General features: G+C 42.5%; 1 protein-coding gene across 1 annotated transcript in view; it reads left to right on the plus strand.

Moving 5' to 3' along the window:
* FBXW8 (F-box and WD repeat domain containing 8) overlaps positions 1 to 22,052 on the plus strand; it is a 113,615-nt gene that overhangs the window by 65,953 nt on the left and 25,610 nt on the right. Inside the window, 2 exon segments of the mRNA XM_034639303.1 lie at positions 10,106 to 10,302; positions 13,257 to 13,463. Of these exon segments, the coding sequence (XP_034495194.1) occupies positions 10,106 to 10,302; positions 13,257 to 13,463 (404 nt within the window).

The raw sequence follows: 22,052 nt of genomic DNA on the forward strand, positions 1-22,052 counted from the left end.
TCTGCCTTCTTGGCACTTTGCCTTGTACAAGAGCTGGTCCAGATGCTTCCCCATGAATCTGTTTTTCTTTTGAGTTTGTTAACTGTAAATTCTTCTATTTAGTCACATTGTCCTCATCTTACAGTATGTTATTTGACTCCTTTTCAATTTACTGTCTCTTTTTATTTTTTATTTTTTAAATATTTTTCTTCTGCTTTGACCTTGAGACTACTAAACACATTGAGCTTGCTTGCTTCTTGACTCAGCACTTCGGTGATCTGTCTGGTCGCTGGTTCACTTCTTGCTAACCAGTCACTTTATTGGTCCAGGAGCCCATTTGGATGCTCTTGTCAGTCTAAAGTACAGCTTCCAGAATGCTTCACATTTATTGTTTTTCTCCGTAAGCAGCAGAGTTCAGCTTTAAGGTTGTGCTCAGCTGCAGTATTGAGGATGGACATGCACGGTAGATGCTTTTCCTTTTTCAAGACCTTCTGTAATTTAGCTCCTCATTGTGACCCTTGTTTGCACTGATATTAACCCTCGCCCCCCCCCCCAGCCGCCTCTTCCATAAAAGCAAAAGTTGTTTTGTCCTTTCAGACCTGCAGCCACCTTTACATCTCTGGCCCTCCTTTCACAGTGATGGCATATGGACTTAATGAATGAGGAATTGACCATTTAGTGAATGCAATGGGTGGATCTTAAATCTTTGTTAAAATGCTTTTTCTCTTGTTGAGGAATTTCTTTTGACTCCAGTTTATTAATAGGCAAGGGTTTTTGTGGTGGAAATTTAAGTTACCAGCTGTTTTTGTAGTTTCATTCACTGTCTCGGAATGGCGGGTAAGTGATCCTGCCTGCTTGCCTACAACAGTGCCCCCTTATCCGCGATTTCCCCTTGGACAGCTTCAGTTACCCACAGTCCACAGCGGTCTGGAAGCAGGTGGTCCTCCTCCTGATGCGTCAGCAGGGCAAGAGTAGCCTAACGCTCCATCACAACACCCTAACCTCTCTGCATCTCCTCACATAGGCATGTTATCATCTCACACTGTCGCAGGAAGAGGGGTGAGTTCAGTACAGGAAGATGTGTTGAGAGAGAGACCACATTCACATAACTTGTCACAGCACATTGTTACATTTGTTACAATTTTAGTATCATTGCTCTCTTACCGTGCTTTTTTTTTTCTTTTCAATAAATTAAACTTTATTAGAGGTATGTATGTAAAGGAAAAACATAGTACATGGTGGGTTTGGAACTATCCGTGGTCCGACATCTCCTGGGGGATCTTGGAACGTATCCCCCACAGATAAGGGGGGGACTGCTGTGGTAAGAAGCTGACCCAAGCCTCAGGTGTTTACTGTGCAAGCTCATGAGGATGGGAGCTCATGGCTAAGATAAGCTCTAATCAAGGAAGTACTAAAGACCACAAGACACTCTGGTTCAAGAGGTGACCAGTCTGTGACTTTCCAAACTGTTAACCTGTTTTAAATTTTATGGTGTGTGAAAAAGATCAAAGGGGAGGGGCAGTGCCAATTGTGTGTGGTATTTGTTTTTTCCCCCCCAAAACCAGTTCAGTAGTTATTTACCTTTCAAGCAATTAACATAATTACCATTATGCTAAAAAGTAATTTTGGAAAGTTCTGCCCTGAGCTCTTATGACTCCACCGGGACAGTTTTAGTTGGGACTTATCTTTTTGATGGAAGCCTAATTGCAATTTTGGCTTTGTGCACACAAACATAAGCAGCTAATTGTTTAGGCAAATAGCAGATTAATTTAAATATGCATCCCTAATAAAACAAAAATGGTATCCATTATGGTCCTTGTTCCCATGACGAGGAATATAAATATTCTGTGCAAGTACCATTAGGCAGAGGTCTTAAGGATTGTCGACATTATTTCACAGTGGTAGCACTTTCCTGATATCGAGTAATCTTTACAAAAGCTAACATAAATCAGTTTAAACTCATTTAGATCCCATTTCCACTATGTGCAGTTTCATTACCACACTCTGGCTGGCCTCCTCTGGGAGGTGGGAGGGGCATGTTGCAAACTGGCATGGGTGCCCATCCACAGCTGCTGAGCAGGCATTATGTCTCCTCAGAAGACTGGCCATCGTTACTCATGTCATTGTTAACGACTGTTCCTAGTCTAGGGTGAACGCGGAGTTCCTTCAGCCCTGCTGCTGCTTGTCAGAGTGGAGGGTGCTGAGCCCATCGAGCAGGTGGGACTGCCAAGCCCCACTCCTGTCTCCTTGGTTGGGCTGGTGGCCCTCACTCATTGTGCTTTCCAGATTTTTTGAGAGACCCTTTTTCTTTCGTCTGCACCTTTTTCATATTTCTCATGAATGAAGCTATATTGTTGTGAGCTCAGCACTAGCTCAGAGTTAAACATCTTTTATCCAGCTATTGAGGTCTCGTCAGGGAGAAAAAAAGACACCTGCTCTCCTTTTAGTTTTCCCAGTGTGGGGGAAATGGGGGCTGTAAACTCTGGCTCTTAGGGATTATGCTTCATTCAGGAAATGATAGCAATGACCTGCTTTTTAAGTCACTACTGAGGAACTCCGCAGAACCTCCGTTTACATTTGCTGAGACCTTTAGTTTTACTGTGGCCTAGTTTGCAGGATAAATGTAGCCGGCACTTTTTGGGTTATCTCCTCACTCCACTGAGCCTTTAGCCCCTGTAGGGTGAGCATGTTCATAGTATGTGAGTCGGTTGGTTGGACAGGGGTGGGGACCGTTGTCCTGGGGGCAACTAATTCTTGGATGAGCCATTTGGGGCTCACACTTTTAGTCTTAGTTATGTGCTTGGAATAGAAGACCCCACAGAGTGGGGAGGAGCGAAAGCCGGCTCGTGGGGAGAAAGGAAAGAATGAAACAGTTGCAGAGGGAAGCGAAGGCAAGAACTGTGGTGTACACACAAGACATACACTGCCCTGCTTCTGCATGTCTTCCTGGTCCCTGGTTCGGATTCCTTACAGTCTCCCAGCTCTCCTTCTTGCCCTTGCGTTCCATGAACTAGCCCCGTTCCTGTCCAGTTGGTTTCCCTTTGGTATTTAAGCAAGTTTCCATAGATTTCTGTTTCTTAGAACCAAATGTCCCTCGTTAAAACCCAAGACAAACGTTCGGCAAACCCTTATTGACAGTCAGCCACTTTCATCAGCCACATCATCAGTGATGCTCTGAATTCACCGACACAGGGAATATGGGAGAAAAAGGACACAATCCTGCCACTTCAAAAGTCCGCACAATATCAAGAGCCAAATCCCTATCATTGCTGTTTCTGCAATATAAAACTTGGCCTTTCAAATGAATTTATATCAGATCTTTAAAAAATTACCACCTACTTGACAAGTGAATATGTTTGGCTGTGACAGGCATCGACTACTTATTCCTTAATGTTATGTAATGTCCTGTGCACACAGGTCAACCGAAATGTCTGGAAAAATGAGCTGCCCCTTCTTTGGGGATATTAAAATAATGTGATGACGTGACAAAAAGTTAAGCCTATCCATTTTCCCATTGCACTTTGTCTTACCTGCTGTGTGTTTGTTTCACTCAAATGTGGGTTTTGTGAGAATAGGGAACACATCCTCTCTATTTGCCCCCAAACAAGATGCTTGGTAGATGCCACGAGAATGTTCGCTCCATGCACTCAGTGACTTTCTTGCTTTATTTTATCTTGTTTGCTGTAGCTTCCCTGGTGCCTCGAACAGTGGCTGGCCCAAAGCAGGGGCTTAGCAAACGTTTGTTGAATGTATTGTTGTGTCAATTCCCTTTGACTAAATGTGGGTTAACGGGGTTGATGATCAGCTACAATATCACAAGACATTCTTATAATTCCGGCGTTCGTTGTTCAAGTCCCTGCGGTTTTGAGGTTATACAAGTAGCTGTGATGTAACTATCTGAACTAATAGATCATCTATAAAATCAGCTTCCACTCAAAAATTTCTCCCTATCTGCTGCTGTATCTGTTCCTGCCCACCTTGCCCATGTGTTTTTGGTTCAAGTGTCCAGCAACACAGTTGCAAAGTGAAGTTGCAAATCTTGCAAAAGCAGCACAATTTAATGTTAAAAGTGATATTGGAAGAGCACTAGAGGCGGTAATTACATGGGTAAATATACAGGGCTTTTTTTCTTACTATTTAAGTCTCTTTTAAAGATAATTGCCGCTTATGCAAAAGTAATAATGTACATGGGGTTCATAACACAGAAATAAAAAGTATGACAACAGTTGCACAGGGGCTGGCTGGCAGGACACTGAGGTGAAGCTCTCATGCCTCCTGTAAAGTGGGCCAATATCATTGGGAGCTAGACCAGTAAGTTAAAGATGAATGCTAAAATCCTAAAGCGGCCACTAAAATAACACACAGAGAGTTCTGGCTAGTGAGCCAATAAGGGAATTAAAATGGAATAAACACATACTCAGTTAATCCAAATAGTCTAAAAGAAGGCAGAACAAGAGAAAATGGGAGCAAAGAACAAGTGGGATAAATAGCAAAATGGTATGCTAAATCCATTCCTGCCCATAGCCACATTAAAGGTAAATAGTCTAAATACTCTAGTTAAAAGTAAGACCAACTAGGGGCGCCTGGGTAGCGCAGTCGTTAAGCGTCTGCCTTCGGCTCAGGGCGTGATCCCGGCGTTATGGGATAGCCCCACATCAGGCTCCTCCACTGGAGGCCTGCTTCTTCCTCTCCCACTCCCCCTGCTTGTGTTCCCTCTCTCGCTGGCTGTCTCTCTGTCAAATAAATAAATAAAATCTTAAAAAAAAAAAAAAGACCAACTATGTACTGTCTGCATTTCAAATACGAAGACACATGGCAAAGAGGACAGAAAAGTATACTGTGCTAACACTAATCAGAAGAAAGCTAGAGTGCCTGTATCCATGTCAGACAAAGTAGATCTCAGAGCAAAGAATAGAACCATGGGTAAAAAGGGACACTTCATACAACAAAGGGTCAATTCATCCACAGGACATAACAACCTTAAATGTTTATGCATCTAAAAGTGGTCTCAGAGGACTGTGCATTGACAAGGGAAGGGCTAACGGATTTTACACTTCGTAGTTGAAGAAAGTAGAGAGAATTGACACAGACGACGACCTGTAGGCGTTCAGAAAAGAAGAATGTGGCCAATAAATTTAGGGAAGCCTAGAATCCGTTTTCCAGAAAGACCCTTCTTAGAATAGCTCTGTGAAACTCAACCTTGCAGCAAAGGCTATTCATGTATGATTCTGTTGGAATAATGATGCCAACAAAACCGAGTAGTTGATTAATAATGAAAAATGTGTTTATAGATAAACTCCATGTGTGCTTAGAGTGAGCTGTGGTTGAAGAACTTCCACATTTGGCAGAATCCCGGCAAGCCTGTGTCATTTCCTCGTGGAGCTCAGGGTTCTTTTATGCACTGTAGTTGCAGCCGCACATCGTTCACTTTCCCAGCTAAATCCCAGCCCAGCTCATCACAAACCAAGTGGCTTTGGACCAGTTGTTTAACCACTCGGAGCTTCTGCTCTCTTTTGTAAAATGAGGTAACGATGCTCCTTCCAAAATGAAAGTGAGAGGAGACAAATGAAAGCGTCCGAATACTCAAAAGCTCTATGCAAATTACAGTTTTTATTTCTCATTCCTGATTATTGTGATGCCTCCGAACAAATGCAAACAAAGGTAATGCAGAAGTATTTGGAGGAGGCACCTCTCGGAATGTGCCTATCTCCTATTTAATGGGTAGAGCCATTGGCATTTTCTGGAGCATATCTGTTTCTTCTGAGTCAGAGTGGAAAGAATTTGCCAAAATATTCACCAGGGGAATGTGTCGTGGAGTCTTTTGTGATCTGCTTATCCCCTGAGTTTATCACAATTCTTAGAAAAGAACACTGTTTCATGTCTGAAGCAACATTTAACTTGAAGAAAGCTCTGCTTTTGTTTGGAATCACCTACTTAGCCTACTGGCAGTTCAAAAGTCTTGCAAAGCAGCCCACATGTATTTTCTTCTGCCTGTATTTATCTAGTGCTGAATGATGCTTTACAGTAAGATCCTAAGTTCGAAGCATACGCCATTTACAGACAAAGCACAAGGCAAGAAACAAGAAAGATGGGAAGATGGATTGCAAAGAGAAGAAAAGTGAAAAAGCTTTTATCTGTTTTAGGTAATAGGCAGTTATAAGAACTAGGACTGGATTTTTTGGAGGACCAACAGGAAATTTGCATTATTAATAGATTACACTTAACAACATGGCAGGCCCTATAGAACTCATAAAAGGTAAAACTGGTCAGCCTATCTCCAGCCTTTTGCATGGTTTTTCTCCTTTCATCTGCACAACAGTCCGATGCAGCAGGTAGTGTTCTCCTCAGTTTTACAGATGCGGAGACAGGCTCACAGCTTCAAGAATCTTGCCCAAGGCCTTCAGCTAGGAGCTGACAGAGCTAGATCTGAAATCAGATAAGCTCAGAACGTGTTATTTCCGTACAACTGTTTGTCAGTGAATTCTGAAAAATTAGTGGGAATTAGAACAGGACATTATCCAGCATGACACAGACAGTAATTCTTATCTTGGGTAAATCTTTGAGGGGAAAGAGGTGGGTAGGAATGATAAAAAGAAATTTTTTGGTGAGAAAAGAATAAATGGCACCCCAAATACAGAAGCGTTTATAATTCTTTTTTTTTTTTAAGATTGATTATTTTAGAGCATGAGCGGGAGGAGGGGAAGAGGGAGAGAGAATCTTTTTTTTTTTTTTTAAAGATTTTATTTATTTATTTGACAGAGATAGAGACAGCCAGTGAGAGAGGGAACACAAGCAGGGGGAGTGGGAGAGGAAGAAGCAGGCTCCCAGCAGAGGAGCCTGACGTGGGGCTCGATCCCGTAACGCCGGGATCACGCCGTGAGCCGAAGGCAGACGATTAACCGCTGTGCCACCCAGGCGCCCCCGGGAGAGAGAATCTTAAGCAGACTCCCCAGCAAGCACGGAGCCCAACACCAGGCTCGATCTCGCAGCCCTGACTGAGATCACGACCTGAGCTGAAATCAAGTCCGATGCTTAACTGACTGAGCCATCCAGGTGCCCCAAAAGTTTATATTTCTTTTTATTTAAAAATTATTTCTTTGAGAGAGCACAAGCTAGGGGAAAGGCAGAGGGAGAAGCAAACTCCCCACCTATCCCAGGACCCCAGGATCAGGACCTGAGCTGAAGGTAGACACTTAACCATCTGAGCCACCCAGGTGCCCCAGAAGTTTGTATTTCTGATAGACGAGTGTAAGTTCCTGCAGAGGACTGGTTGTCAGGCTCGAGCATATCCCTAGAGTTTCTGTTGCCCCCCCCAACTGCATTTCTAACAAGCCCCCAGGTGATGCTGCAGCTACTGCTCTTGCTACTGGCCTGGGGACCACACTTGGATTACACTACTTTAAACCATTTGAGGAAAGTGGAGACATGGAGAGTGTGTGTTAAGAGGAATTCATCTGGGTAGCAGTATTCAGGGAGCTGGTGAGAAGGGTATATAAGTGGGGAATCAAGGTTTTTAACAAGGTCGGATAGTCAAGCTCAGGTTTTATAACGATGCAAAAGAGAGCACCCCTGCTCCCTGTGGCTGGAAGAGGGTGGTGTGCGGAAGGATGAACTACAAGAACCTCGTAGAGTGTAGGTTAATGGCTGTTTTCAGATCTGGCTAGCATCTAGAGCAGTGCCCTGTCTATAACATGTGCAGTAATTGCACGATGTCTCACGCCTGTTAGAGTGGCTGTCATCGAAAACGTGATGACAAATGCTGGTGAGAATGTGGAGAGAAAGGATCCCTGATGCACTGCTGGTGGGAATGGAAATTGGTGCAGTCACTGTGGAAAAGAACATACAGGTTCCTCAAAAAAAATATACAACTACCAGATGAGCCAGTAATTCCACTTCTGGGTATTTATCCAAAGGAAATGAAATCACTATCCCAAAGAGCTATCTATACCCCCATGTTCACTGCAGCGTTACTTACCATAGCAGAGACATGGGAACAACCTAAATGTCTGTTGACTGATGGATAAAGAAAATTTGGTATTCATATACAATGGAATACTATTTGGCCATAAAAAGAAGGAAATCCTGCTATTTGCAACAATATGGGTGAACCCTGAGGGCATTATCATTATGCTAAGTGAAATAAGTCAGAGGAAAAACAAATACCATATCATCTCACTCGTGTGGAATCTAAAAAAACAAAACAAAACAAAAAACCCACAAACTCAGAACAGATTTGTGATTCCTGGGGTAGAGGTAAGGGAGATGGGTAAAGGTGGTCAAAAGGTATACAAACTTCCAGTTAATAAGATGAATAAGCTCTGGGGATCTAGTATACAATAAGATGACTATCATTAATACTGTATGTATATTTGAAAGTTGCCAAGAGTAGATTTTAAAAGTTCTTATAAGGAAAGAGAAATTTGTTAACTATGCAAGGTAATGGATGTTAACTAAACTTTGATCATTTCACAATATATGCATATATCAAATCATTGTTGTATAACTTGAACTGATACGATGTTATATGTTAGTTGTACCAATAAAACTGGGAAATATTTGTTGTGTGAATGGACAATTAGGAGAATGAATTAAGAGTTCCATGTGATAGGGGTGCCTGTGTGGCTCAGTTGGTTAAGCATCTGCCTTTGGCTCAGGTCATGATCCCAGGCTCCTGGGATCGAGCCCCACGTTGGGCTCCCTCCTCCTCTGGGAGCCTGCTTCTGCCTCTCCCTCTGCCTGCCGCTCCCCCTGCTTGTGTTCTCTGTCAAATAAATAAAAAAATAAATCTTTTTTAAAAAATTCAGCAATTGATATATGTCCTCCCATTCTTTTTAAGTCTCTCATAAAAACGCTTTCTAAAAATTATATTTTTGGTAAAAATAATTTTGGGGAAAATCTTCAGAATATACAAATGATAGGGGCGCCTGGGTGGCTCTGTCATTGGGTGTCTGCCTTCGGCTCAGGGCATGGTCCCGGAGTCCTGGGATCGAGCCCTGCATCGGGCTCCTCCACTGGGAAGCCTGCTTCTTCCTCTCCCACTCCCCTTGCCTGTGTTCCCTCTCTCGCTGGCTGTCTTTCTCTCTGTCAAATAAATAAATAAAATCTTTAAAAAAAAAAAAAGAATATACAAATGATACACAACAAAATGCCCTCCTATGCTTGTCTCTTCTTTTTTCTTTCTTTCAGGGCCAGACATTAATAAAGTTTCTTGTGTATCCTTCCATACACAAGGATAGTCTGCATAAATGTGTGTGTGTGTAAATTTTTTAAAACATGAAAGTAGTATGGCATACTGTACCACTATTCTGTCCTTTACTCTTCGCTTAGTAATATATTCTGTTGATCATTTCAAATAGCTTATATATAAGGCAGACTCAGTCTTGTTTAACTACTCATTTTATTTAAATTCCAAACTGTGGTGGTCATCTAGATAGCTTCTAATCTTTTGGCATAATTAAAAACATTACAGTGACTGTCATATATACATTTGTAATTTGGTAAACATTATCTAATTGCCTCCAAAGTTGGGCGAATTAGTTTCCATCCCCAGCAACAATTTAAGATAGAGCCTATTTTCCCATATCCTCAACAACAAAATGTTTGATGAAATTTTCCATCTTTGTCAATTTGATGAAAAATAATCTATTATCATTTTTATTTGTATTTTTCTGAGTGAATTTTTGCATTTTTATGTTTACATATCAATCGTATTTCTTTTTTCTATGACCAGCTTGCTTATGTGCTTTGCTCACTTAATTGCTCTTTTTTCTTATTGAATCTTAGAAGCTCTTTATTAAGGAAATTGGCAAACTTATCATTTACCTTTTAGTTTTCCTTATAGTGCACAACTGTTTTTAAAATTGTGTGGTTTAGGGGCGCCTGGGTGGCTCAGTCATTAAGTGTCTGCCTTCAGCTCAGGGCATGATCCCAGGGTCCTGGGATCGAACCCCAGGTCGGGCTCCCTGCTCTTCTGGGAGCCTACTTCTTCCTCTCCCACTCCCCCTGCTTGTGTTCCCTCTCTCACTGGCTGTCTCTGTCAAATAAAATCTTAAAAATAAAAATAAAATAAAATTGTGTATTTTAAGTGAATTTACAATTGTTATCTGCATCGTTTTTTTCTACATAGGATTTCTTAATATTTGGGATCTAAGGACTGGAAAGTATCCTGTCCACCGTTTTGAGCATGACGCAAGAATACAGGCACTAGCCCTCAGCCAGGAAGACGCAACTGTGGCCACAGCTTCTGCTTTTGACGTTGTGATGTTGCACCCCAATGAGGAGGGGTATTGGCAAATCACTGCCGAATTTGAAGTTCAGAAACTGGTAAGTTTTTTAATCTGGTCACTGTATTCTCCATTCTTGGAATCTCCGGGTGTCATATAGATCGTAATCATGTGGGCAGCTCCCATTCATTCGGGGCTTCCCACGGGCCTTCCCGCGGGCCTTCCACTTCTAAATCTCACAGCAGCCTTGCAAAATAGATAGTATTCTTTTCCCCATTTACCAAAAAACCAACAGAGGCTTAGAGCAGTGGATTGACCTGCCCCAGATCTCAGCGTGAAGAAGCTACGCTTCAGACCTCAGGGCTGACTTCAAGGCCAGGGTTTCTCGTCACCGGGGTCCTCATCTTCCTGCATGTTAATAGGACATTCACCCCTGGAAATCTGAGCTCAGTTTCTGGCCTATCATATAAGTGAAAATGAATTCAGTGGTACTATCTTAGTCCATATGGGAAGGAAGATTTCCATCCTGCACTTTCTTCCACCTAAGATTTTCTCACGTGGAATTAAGAAGGAATTTTCACTCCTGAGTGAAAATAAATTTAAGTCAGTGTTAATTGGGTAGCGGTGTTCCAGGATGTCATGCGTGCAGCTCAGCCAACCTTAAGACCTCTTCACGTACAGCCCATCTCCAAGTCCAGTTGCATGTGAGCCTCCATGTTTATATGGCGGGAGAGGATTTTGTGGTAAGAAGAGCTCAAATCTGTGCTAAAGTTGGATTTAATTTAAACAAACCTGATTTTGGCACTAGTGGGAGAGCGAACAGAAAAGCCAATATTGAATAATGAATTGGTGGTCTGACCTGGAACAGATCCTGTTCTTCTCCCTTTTTCCCCCTGGTGGAAATCTTGTTAGGCTTGAGTAACTAAAAAGCCATGGCGTCACCACTTCGTAAGCTTCTTGTTTCTTTAGTGAGCAATTTCTGCCGTGTGGGTGGTGGTTCCCCCAAACTGCCGGACGCTCCTCTTGGAGTTTTATTAGAAAAATGTGGAAGTATCCACTTTCTGTTTGTTCTCAAAAGTACCATAGTGCTTATTATTTGGTCTCTGCCTAAAGAACATTCTAGATGAGCAATAATTCTATGAATTCAGACAACTACTTGAGATGTGAGTTCCTCTGTAAAGTGTAAATTCTGCCTTGGCAATAAGGTGGCATCCTGGCACAGACTGGACGCTTTTTGAAGTAGTTTACAGCTCCTGGCAAATGGCACACCCACAGTCGATCTGAGCCTCTTGGTCTGTCAAAAATCCAACAGTAAAGTGAAATTAAATGGCCAGACTGAGGATATTGATTTTAGGAAAAGAAGAAATGAATTTTAGAATAGGGGACAGAGGAAGCAGGCAACCAGTGCTGGAGGCATGTGTTACTATGCTTTTTATGTGTTATTTCTCATCCTGGATGAGGGGTTGCCACAGAATGTGCTGCCACTGAAAGAGGCACCTCCTGGCCCGTGAGGGCCGGGCCATTTTTGTCTTCCCCAGGTAGGCTCCCTGAATCACAATGGCAGTGTTCCCCGGTTGGTACTACTGGCCTAGAATGTCTGTCCTTTGTGATGAGTTCTTGGCTGGGGATGTGGGGCCACCACTCACACTCTTGGGTCGGAGGATTAGCAGAGTCACCCGAATGTTTACTCTCTCTCAAGCTCTTCTGGACAGTCCTCGGGATGCAGGCTTTTGAACTCATCTGGCTTATTGTCAGGGCAGTGCTGTCCTTTTACACAGTGGTTTTCATAATTGCACAGCGTGGCACACCTGCTTTTGTACTTGGAGTTTACTCAAGGTGAAAACCTGGTGTAAACTGTGCTTGGGAGACATGTGCCACTTAGGGACATATAAAAGCAAATTATTCCTGAAGGGAGCTCCTCATTCCCGTGCAGATTTGAGAACGTGGTTGCAGTAATGCAGTCAGGAGTACCATGGGAGCCTTTCTCCCCTCGACGACATCAAAGCCAGCAGAGGACAGACACCTCAAGTACTTTTAGCCTTTTAGCAACACATTTTTGGTATTCGCACAAATGTTAAAATGTGAATGGTGCTAATTTGGAATTGAGTGGATTTTGTTCAGTTTCTTGCAAAAAAAAAAATCTTTTAATTTTCTGAAGAGTTATTATACCCTTATGGTTCAGAATTTAAAAGATACAGTAAGGTTTATGGGGAGAAATCTCTCTTCCACCCCATCAAAGAACTCTGTTCCCTTTTTGAAGGCAGCCACCGTTAGCAGATTTATACTTGCATAAGCCACATATGTCCCGTGGTCCCTCTGGCCCCCCTTCACGCACAATAGTACACTGTGAACCCTGTCACCTTGCCTCCTTGCCTTTTTTCCCCCCAGATATATCTTGGAGATGATTCCATCTGTATCAGTTTATAAAGAATGCTTCATGCTTTTTTCTGTGGCTGCATAGTATTCCAATGCATAGATGTACTGTTAACTAGTCCCTTGCTAAGCCGTGTTTAGGTTTTTCTAGTTTTTAGCTAAGATGGCATAGTGCTACAGTAAATAACCTTGTACGCAGTTGTTTTGCATGTGGGTGAGTTCACTTGTAAGTAAATTCCTAGGGCCGACTTGCTGGTTCAGAGCATATGTGCATTTGACTTTGTGATTGTATTGCCAGATGCCCCTCTAGAGAGGTTGGACCAGATTACATCCCACCAACCATAAGTGGGATCTGCAAATATGGGTGTCCCCCCTCCACTTCCAGACCAGCGTCCTATCAAGCTAATTGATCTTCTGATATGACTGGTGAAAATGGTATCTCAGTAAATTTTTAGTTCATATTTCTCCTATCAGGAATATATCATGCTTCTTTTACAAAGAGCAACTTTTTATTAGTATAAGAACTATGTTCTCATTTCCTGCGAACTGTGACCTTTGCCTATCTTTCTCTGTTAGGTTGCTGGTCTTATTGACGTTTAGGAGGAATTGTGTATTTTTGGCCAAGTCAGGATGAACTGTAAGTGAGACCTAATGGACTACATGACTCTTATCCTTTCGCAGGTTGACTACCTTGAAATAGTTCCAGATACTGGAAGGTACCCTGTGGCAGTGGCCACAGCTGGAGATCTGGTATACCTGCTAAAAGCTGAAGACTCTGCCAGAACCCTCCATTATGTCTACGGCCAGCCGGTCACGTGTCTGGATGTCTCAGCCAGCCAGGCTGCTTTCGGTGTGAAGAGCCTAGGATGGGTATACGAAGGAAACAAGGTACAAAAATAGTAAGATGTATAAGGAACAAAAAAGAATATCGATTTTTATTTTTTAGAAGGCAATTAAAACATTAAAGCTCTCTGATATATTTTTTAAGGTGTATTCAGAATGGTAAAAAAAAGAAACCTCAAACACTTCCAAAGGATATAAAATGAAAAGTAATTGTTTCCTTTCTCCTCCCTTCCCCCAGCCCTACTCTGCAGAAGAAACTATTAAACATTTTTTAGGTACCCATCTAGAAAAATTTAATGTGTTTATAGGTATATTTATACACTAAAAAACCTATCTTTGTAGAAATGAGATCATAGTAGACATACTAGTCTGTACTCAACATTTTTATTCAGTAATATGCCTTGGAGAGCACTCCCTGTCAGCATGTACCATGCTTCTTCTCACTAGGATTCCCCTATATGCTTATGACCTATAGTCTGTTTATCCAGGCCCCTCACTGGTGGGCAGTTAGGTCACTTTCACTGTTTGGGCTCTTACAGACCATGCTACAATGTGCATTGCAACTTCTGAAAGTCCTTGTGTAGTAGATCTCTAGGATAAATTCCTAGCAGTTATGTTGCTTGGTCAGAGGGTATGTGCACTTAAGATGGTAATGGACATTGCCAAATTGCCCTCTTAAAGGGCTGCAGCAAAATTTATTTTCTCACCAATAGTGCATAAAAGTGCCTTCTGATAATCTTTGAGTCAGAAGTAAGGAGACATGTTTTTAATTGAAATTCTTTCCACTATGACAACATTTTATCACTACCTCGCATTGTACTATCGTGACTATAGGCCAAGTACTTAGTCTTAAAGCTGATTTATCTCTTTCTTTTGCACTGGAATCAGGGGAGAAAGGGATCAAGTTTTGTTTCGTTTTTCTCCAATTTGCCTGCTTTTGACCCTGCTGGCAGTGGGTGCAGTCCTTGGGAAGGAACTTCCCTGAGCCAGTGGCTCCTCTGACAACACGCGTCTCCTTCAGGAAGGAGGCCCTCTTCCACAGAGCAGCATTGTAACCTGGAGAAGAGCCAGGCTCTGAATGCACGCGGCCCAAGTTTCACACCCAGCTCAGTAGTAACCTACGGCCCTGTGTGACCTTAAGCAGGTTGCTCAACCCTTTCATGCCTCAGTTTCCTCATTGGTAAAAGGAGTTCCAAATAATACCTACTTCATAAAATCGTAGGGTTCGATGAAAATCTGTAAAGCTTAAAGCATAGTGCCCGGCCTGGGAGTGTTACCATGATTGCGCTTCCTGTTTATTTCCTCCACTCATAGTTTAAGTCTGGCTTCTGGTTGTGATTTTTACACCTGGTTTCCCCTATGTATAGTGCCCTCTAAGATCAAATCTCATTCATGATGGTGTTCACTGGTTTTGTGACTTAGTATAAGTGCGCAAAGAATTGAAGCATTGTGGATTGCAGTGACCTATTCTTCGTTCAGGAAGATGCATAAAGCAGTCAAAAATACATGAGGCTTTTTGCATCCTCACTGTGACAATGGACCCCCTTTGTGCTCTAGTTGACCTGTTTTGTGGGAGCACATTCAGCACAGCTTAACTGGAAAGATAGACTTAGGATGATTTAAGTCCTGTGTTGTGCCTTCCTGGGAGGTGGGGGAAGGGAGAGCAGTTGGTTTCCTAAGGCAGTTTCCTTTCTCGGGCTTTGAGAAAACCTTCTTTTCTGGTCCCCAGTGAGCTCATTTGTTGAGAGAAGAGAGACTGTTTGCTTTCTAAGTTTTCATCCATCATACTTTCAAGTTTTGGTTATCTCCTTTATGTTTCAAGTTCTCAGTGTAGTGAGGTGATAGTTATACTTAACGCTAGTCTGACTTATACTTGTCCTATTTTAATAAATTTTTCATAGGCTAGTCTTCTTTCTCTTTGACTTACCTGAGTGGATGTATTTGAGAAACCAGTAAAGGGATAGGTCAGCACAAAATTAGACTGGGTGCATCCTTTAGATATTGATGCAAAGAAGTGCTGTTTTGCTCAATACACGAGAAACAAATAAACAAATCATAAAATGGGCAGAAGATATGAACAGACACTCTTCCAATGAAGACATACAAATGGCTAACAGACACATGAAAAAATGTTCAAAATCATTAGCCATCAGGGAAATTCAAATCAAAACCACACTGAGATACCACCTTACGCCAGTTAGAATGGCAAAAATAGACAAGGCAAGAAACAACAATTGTTGGAGAGGATGTGGAGAAAGGGGATCCCTCCTACATTGTTGGTGGGAATGCAAGTTGGTACAGCCACTCTGGAAAACAGTGTGGAGGTCCCTTAAAAAGTTAAAAATTGAACTACCCTATGACCCAGCCATTGCACTACTGGGTGTTTACCCCAAAGATACAGACGTAGTAAAGAGAAGGGCCATATGCACCCCAATGTTCATAGCTGCATTGTCCACAATAGCCAAATCATGGAAGGAGCCGAGATGCCCTTCAACAGATGACTGGATTAAGAAGCTGTGGTCCATATATACAATGGAATATTACTCAGCTATCAGAAAGAACGAATTCTCAACATTTGCTGCAACATGGACGGCACTGGAGGAGATAATGCTAAGTGAAATAAGTCAAGCAGAGAAAGACAATTATCATATGATTTCTCTCATCTATGGAACATAAGAACTAGGAGGATCGGTAGGGGAAGAAAGGGATAAAGAAAAGGGGGGTAATCAGAAGGGGGAATGAAACATGAGAGACTATGGACTATGAGAAACAAACTGAAGACTTCAGAGGGGAGGGGGTGGGGGAATGGGATAGACTGGTGATGGGTAGTAAGGAGGGCACGTATTGCATGGTGCACTGGGTGTTAATACGCAACTAATGAAGCATCAAACTTTACATCGGAATCCGGGGATGTACTGTATGGTGATTAACATAATATAATAAAATAAAATAAAATAAAAAAACAAAAACAAAAAAAAGAAGTGCTGTTTTGGATGTCTCTTGCGTTTTCAATGCAATTAAAAGCATTAATTATTAGAATCAGGTGATTAATCCGCTGATTTTATGAAAATTCACTTTTAAAAGTTTATTCTCCCTCAAATAAGTCGTTCCCTGGTATTTCTCATTGGTGTTTTAAAATGAGGAGTGGAAGTTAATTTGCTACAAGCATGTGTTTCATGATCTCTGTGAATCTGACAGTACCATTAGTCATCCAGATATTTTGTGAGTGCAGCTCCAAACCCTCCAACACTTTTGTGGGTGGATGTCTGGTTGTTGTTAGTAGTGCAGTGATAACTTTGCACTGAAATGTTTCTCCAACATGAATGCCACCCACTGGAACGTGAGGGAGGCCAAGCTCTATCTATGAAACTTCCCTCGGTTTTGAGGAGGCACCACTTTCCATCTGATTGTGTTCAGTTCTGCTTGTTTGAGAAAAACCTGCATTTTTAGGAAATATAATTGTCCTGTAACATTTCTGGGCGAATAAAGCCATGTCGTGGGTGGCTCTATAAGATTTTAGTATCATCCCGCTATCCTATAATGTAACATCATAATTCCCAGTCTCATGTGCGGTGCTCAGTGTCACTGTGCTTGTGAATACCATGTTTTGGCCATATCCGCTTTGACCCAGCAGCATGTTGCCCAGCACGTTTTATTAGGTTGGTGTGAGACTATTAGCAGGAGAGTTTGCCTGCAGCTATGTACACGTGGGGGTTTGTGTCTGTGCCTCTGGCCTGTGTATTTAGGATTCAGATGAAGGCTTTATGAGAAGAGAGAGTTTGGTTTATCTTCGTTTGTACTGATACAGAACTGGGGTTTAGTTATAATCCGTTATTGATGAACTGTGATCAAAGCAGACAGTGAAGTCAAAATGTTGATACAGAATTTGAGTCAGCAACCAAAATTTCCCTCACCTGCAGAAGTAGTCCAGAGGTGTTCTGTGTGTTTAGGTGGAGAATATCCTTGCATCATATGATTCACGTTAGCATTTTATAGGCACCACAGCTATCTGAGCATCGAGTAATAATGGTTTCGAATCCATCCGTTCATACATCTAGCCAGCCAGCCAGACGTGTGTTCGGTGCAGAGTTACAAGACACCAGTTGTGTTTCTGGCACTGGAGCATTACAACACCATTCTGCATAGACTTCAGCAAACTGGCACTTGTCAGAACCTAGCCCTTTTAATACACATAGTCTCCTAAGGAAATGAAGCCAAGGATATAGCACAAATGTATTTAATCTCCGGGCACCTGGGTGGCTCAGTCGGTTAAGCATCCGACTCTTGATTTCTGCTCAGGTCATGAATAAGGTTCGTGAGATCAAGCCCCGTGTCAGTCTCCGTGCTGGGCATAGAGCCTACTCATGATTCTCTCTCTCCCTCCCCCACCTCATGTGTGGACGCATGTTTTCTCTCTCCCTCTCTCTCTCAAAAAAGAAAAGAAATGTATTTAGTCTTAAGAAAAGGCTTGCAAATACAGCTGGTGGTTCAGCTGTTTCCAGCTCAGGTAGGAAGGATCAGAGAAGGCGAGCTCTGGTGCCTCTTGGTTTGCCTGTGTGCAGGGATCCCCAGGCTTACAGGTTCCAGAGTTTTGATATTGCCTTCTTGGGCTCTGGACTTCAGTGGCATAAATGACCTGAGTAGTGGCCGCTGTTGAGTGGCATGTGCTGGTGAGGGAAAGCAATGTAATTGCAGTTACTCCCGCCTGCACTGTGCCGCAGTGCGGAGATCAGTGTCAGCTCTGTGACCAACCCTCTAAAATGTGTTTTTATGTCTCACATTTCCTGAATCTGTCAAAGGCACTTCATCCATGAAAATGGTATTTATGATACCGTATTATCTTTATTAATTCTTTTGCTGCTTGAATTAAATTTTGCTCTCAGAGGTAGAGGGTTAGAAGATAGAATTGCCTCATTTAAGAGCATTATGTTGACGATAAGTCTCATGCCTCATAAAGGAAAGAGGAGAGACCCACTTAGGGCTCTCAGCATCATTCTATGTATTTGGACATATTTCCTAATTTAGTTCTGAAGTACTTGGCATTCGATGGCAGATTGTATTAAGCAGCACGCGGCATGCATCCTAATCAGGGAGATGTGAGTGAAGTAATCCAGAAGGCTGGAATGTGTTTGACAAGGACGCTTGCTTGGCGCTGCTGCCTCAGCTTACATCACGCTGGAAAATAATTGCTAACGTCTCCTATGATAATCACTCCCTATACATGAACGTGAAAGGACTCTGGATTGGTGGCTTGTGCTCGTCACGAGTTGAAATATCAGTCAGAGAGAGCCTTTGGAATCAGAAACGCAGCACCTGTGAGTTTGCCCCCCCCCATACCTACACCAGAATATGAACTCCATCTTTTGCTCAAGGTTCTATTCCAGAACACAAAAACTTGGTATTTTACAAGCAGGATGACTAATTTAAAATTGAAAGTTCACAAAGTAAACGGCTAATTTCCTTTTTACTCTCACCATAAACCTTTAAAATTTTATATATTCTTTGTTCTTGGAGAAATTTAGGAAAATAGCTCTTAGAGACCAGTTTTCTTGTGTTACTGAGTTGATGTGGACTACGAAAAAGATCCATTTTTGCTGCTGAGGTTGCTGCCATTGTTAGTGACTCCTTATTGAACACATGCTGTATACTATTTTTTTTTTTTAAGATTTATTTATTGGAGCACCTAGGTGGCTTAGTGGTTAATCGTCTGCCTTCAGCTCAGGCTGTGATCCTGGAGTCTTGGGATTGAGCCCCATGTTGGGCTCCCTGCTCAGTGAGGAGTCTGCTTCTCTGCCTGCTGATCCCCTTGCTTGTACTCTCTCTCTCTGTCTCTATCGCTGTCTCTCTCTCTCTGTGTCTCTGTCAAATAAATAAAATCTTTAAAAAAAGAATATTTGAGAGAGTGCACAAGTGGGGGGGGGGGCAGAAGGAGTGGGAGAGAGATTCTTAAGCAGACTCCCTGCTGAGCACAGAACCTATGCAGGGCTCACTTTCACAACCCTGAGATCATGACCTGAGCCGAAACCAAGAGTTGGACACTTAACTGACTGAGCCCCCCAGACATCCCCGTGTGCCAAATTTCTGATCAGAATTGGAATTGGAGATAAACACAACCCCTGTGTGGGGCTTACTACCTTATGGGCCTTACCAGCAACTTAGCAACACCAAAGTGGTTTTCTCCCCATCAAGATGGACCTGAGGCCATGTGGAGGCCTTCTTACTGAAGTTGCTGAACTTCAGAGCAATGAAAAGTTATACAGGTAAATAGGTGATGATGGAACATTCAAATGCATTTTGTATGCCTTTTAGCACTAAAATGGTATCAGGAGGCGAGATAATCGTTCTGTATTGTTCATGAATAATAATAAATTCTCACATGCTGTGGAAACCCTGAAGCACCTCCATGACTCTAGGGTCTCTCAGGGCAGAGCATGGAAACTCTGACTTTAGGGACCTTTCAGGACCCCACCACCTCTGATATGCCAGTGGTCACAGTGGGTGACTCCACAAAGAGCATTTCTTGGAATACCGCTGCTGCTTATGGAAGCTGAGAGGGCCGTAGGGCCTCTGGCGGTCCTGAACCACTCCTGAGAGGGAGTGACAAAGTCAGAGGAAGGAGATATAGGGGAAAGTATTTTCAGCTCCAGTCAAGTAGGTTTTGGAGTCAGATAAACCTTAGGTGGGTTACTTGCGTGCCTCAGGCTCCCCATTTGGAAAGGGAGAGGACCTGGGAAAGGCCAGTCATGCGTTTCGCACAGGGCTGGTGCTCAGCACTTGTAAGGTTCCTCCTTCACCTCCCCGCCCCCTAGCTTTAGGTCAAGTTGGAGTTCATCCGGAAAGCCTGGACAGGGGGCAAGCCCAGGCAGAGGCAGCAGTCCTGGATGGGAGGAAGTTGGGGGCGGGGGTGCGGAGAAGCAGGCCAGCTGGAACACAGGGACTAGTGTGGGGCAGGGCTAAAGCCACGCTTGTAGGGATAGCAGTCTGTGGTGCTTCACAAGATTCATTTTCCCTAGAATTGTTTTGGAAGAATACATTTAGAATAGAGAAGGGATGGGTCAATTTAGCTTCTTGCACAACTCATAGTGTAAGTTAATGTGAATGCTGAGTCACTTTGTGTCAAAGTCTCTGACACGAGAAGCCTTACTGGAGAGGGCTGGCACTGTGTCTTAAACATCTTTTGTCTTCACTCACATTTCCATGATTTTTGTATACCAATGACATTTGTGTCATTTTCTAATTTTTAAAAACATGGACCCGTATTCTTGAAGCTCTGAGCAAGATTACAAGACGATTACACTGAAGTATATGATGATCATTGCTTTTCTTCTCTTTTGCCTCTTAAATTAGCTTAGGATTTTATTTAGGGCCTATTTTTTTCCCTCTCTTTTTTAATCAAAGTATTGCTGACATACAATGTTATATTAGTTTCAGACATAGTGATTTGACTGTCCTATACGTTGTGCTACGCTCACCATGGTAAGTGTAGTCACCATCTGTCACCATACAGTGTTATTACAGTGTTACTGACTATATTCCCTATGCTGTACTTTTCATTCCCATGACTTATTTATAACTGGAAGTTTGTATCTCTTAATCCCCTTCACCTATCCAAAGAAGATCTACAGATGGCCTGTTAATAGGGACTAATTTTTCTAATGGCTTTTTTGATTATTTATGTGGAATTTCCATCCTGGTGTACCATTCCATACCCATGGAAGAGTGTGAACTTGGAGTTGACCTTTCTGTTTGTGTCACCTCACAAATAGTTATGGCTTTGGTTTCTTTGTGACAGATGAGTCTTGGAATCAATATGGCCCAAGCAGCAACTAGGTTTTGTTAGGGTTAAAAATTAGCTTGTTTTTCAGTTGATAAAAATCAAGGGGGCGGGCCTATGGGAAATGTTTGTCTTTGCTCTAGAAGTAAAAACAGTAACACTATAGAATCGGCTCCATGCTCTGGTATATAGATGTCCAGACAGTTGAAACATGGGTAATTTGGCAGAGAGCAGGAGAAAGAAAGCACACCGAAAATGACCTGTGTGAATGGAATTTCAGGGTATTTAAGACATTTTATTGTTTTCAAATACATGTAGCAGCTTAGACAAAATATTATAAGTTAGAGAACTTTGCTTTTTATTCAATACATAGATGGAATATGATTTATTCATTTACTCAGCACTCCAGTTTTGATGAGGCATCACGTTAGAGTGGGTTAATAATTATAAATTATTGAGTTGCAGATGAGTCCTAATGGACACAAAGTTACTCTTTTAAGCATTCTCTCCGTGTGTTATTAATTTGTAGGGTAAAGGAAAACTCCAGCTCAGTCCAAGTTTGAGCGATCATATTCCAGATTAAGGAGTTTGAGATGAGTAATGAGGTTTACAGTGTGTCACAATGAGGCCAGGAATCCAACAGAGTGCCCCTCACCAAATGTCCACAGTCACTGGAACCAGTGAACAGGTTAGGTTACATGACTGAGGGGAATGAAGGTTGTAGAAGGAAGTAAGGTTGCCAATCCCCTGACCTTAAAATAGGGAGATTGTCCTGGATTATCTGGGTGAGCCCCGTGTGATCGCAAGGGTCCTTCAAAGTAGAAGAGGGGAGGCGGGAGAGGAGGCCAGGGTGGTGCCGT

This window comes from Ailuropoda melanoleuca, chromosome 12 (genome assembly GCF_002007445.2).
Source record: "Ailuropoda melanoleuca isolate Jingjing chromosome 12, ASM200744v2, whole genome shotgun sequence".
NCBI classification, from domain to species: domain Eukaryota; kingdom Metazoa; phylum Chordata; class Mammalia; order Carnivora; family Ursidae; genus Ailuropoda; species Ailuropoda melanoleuca.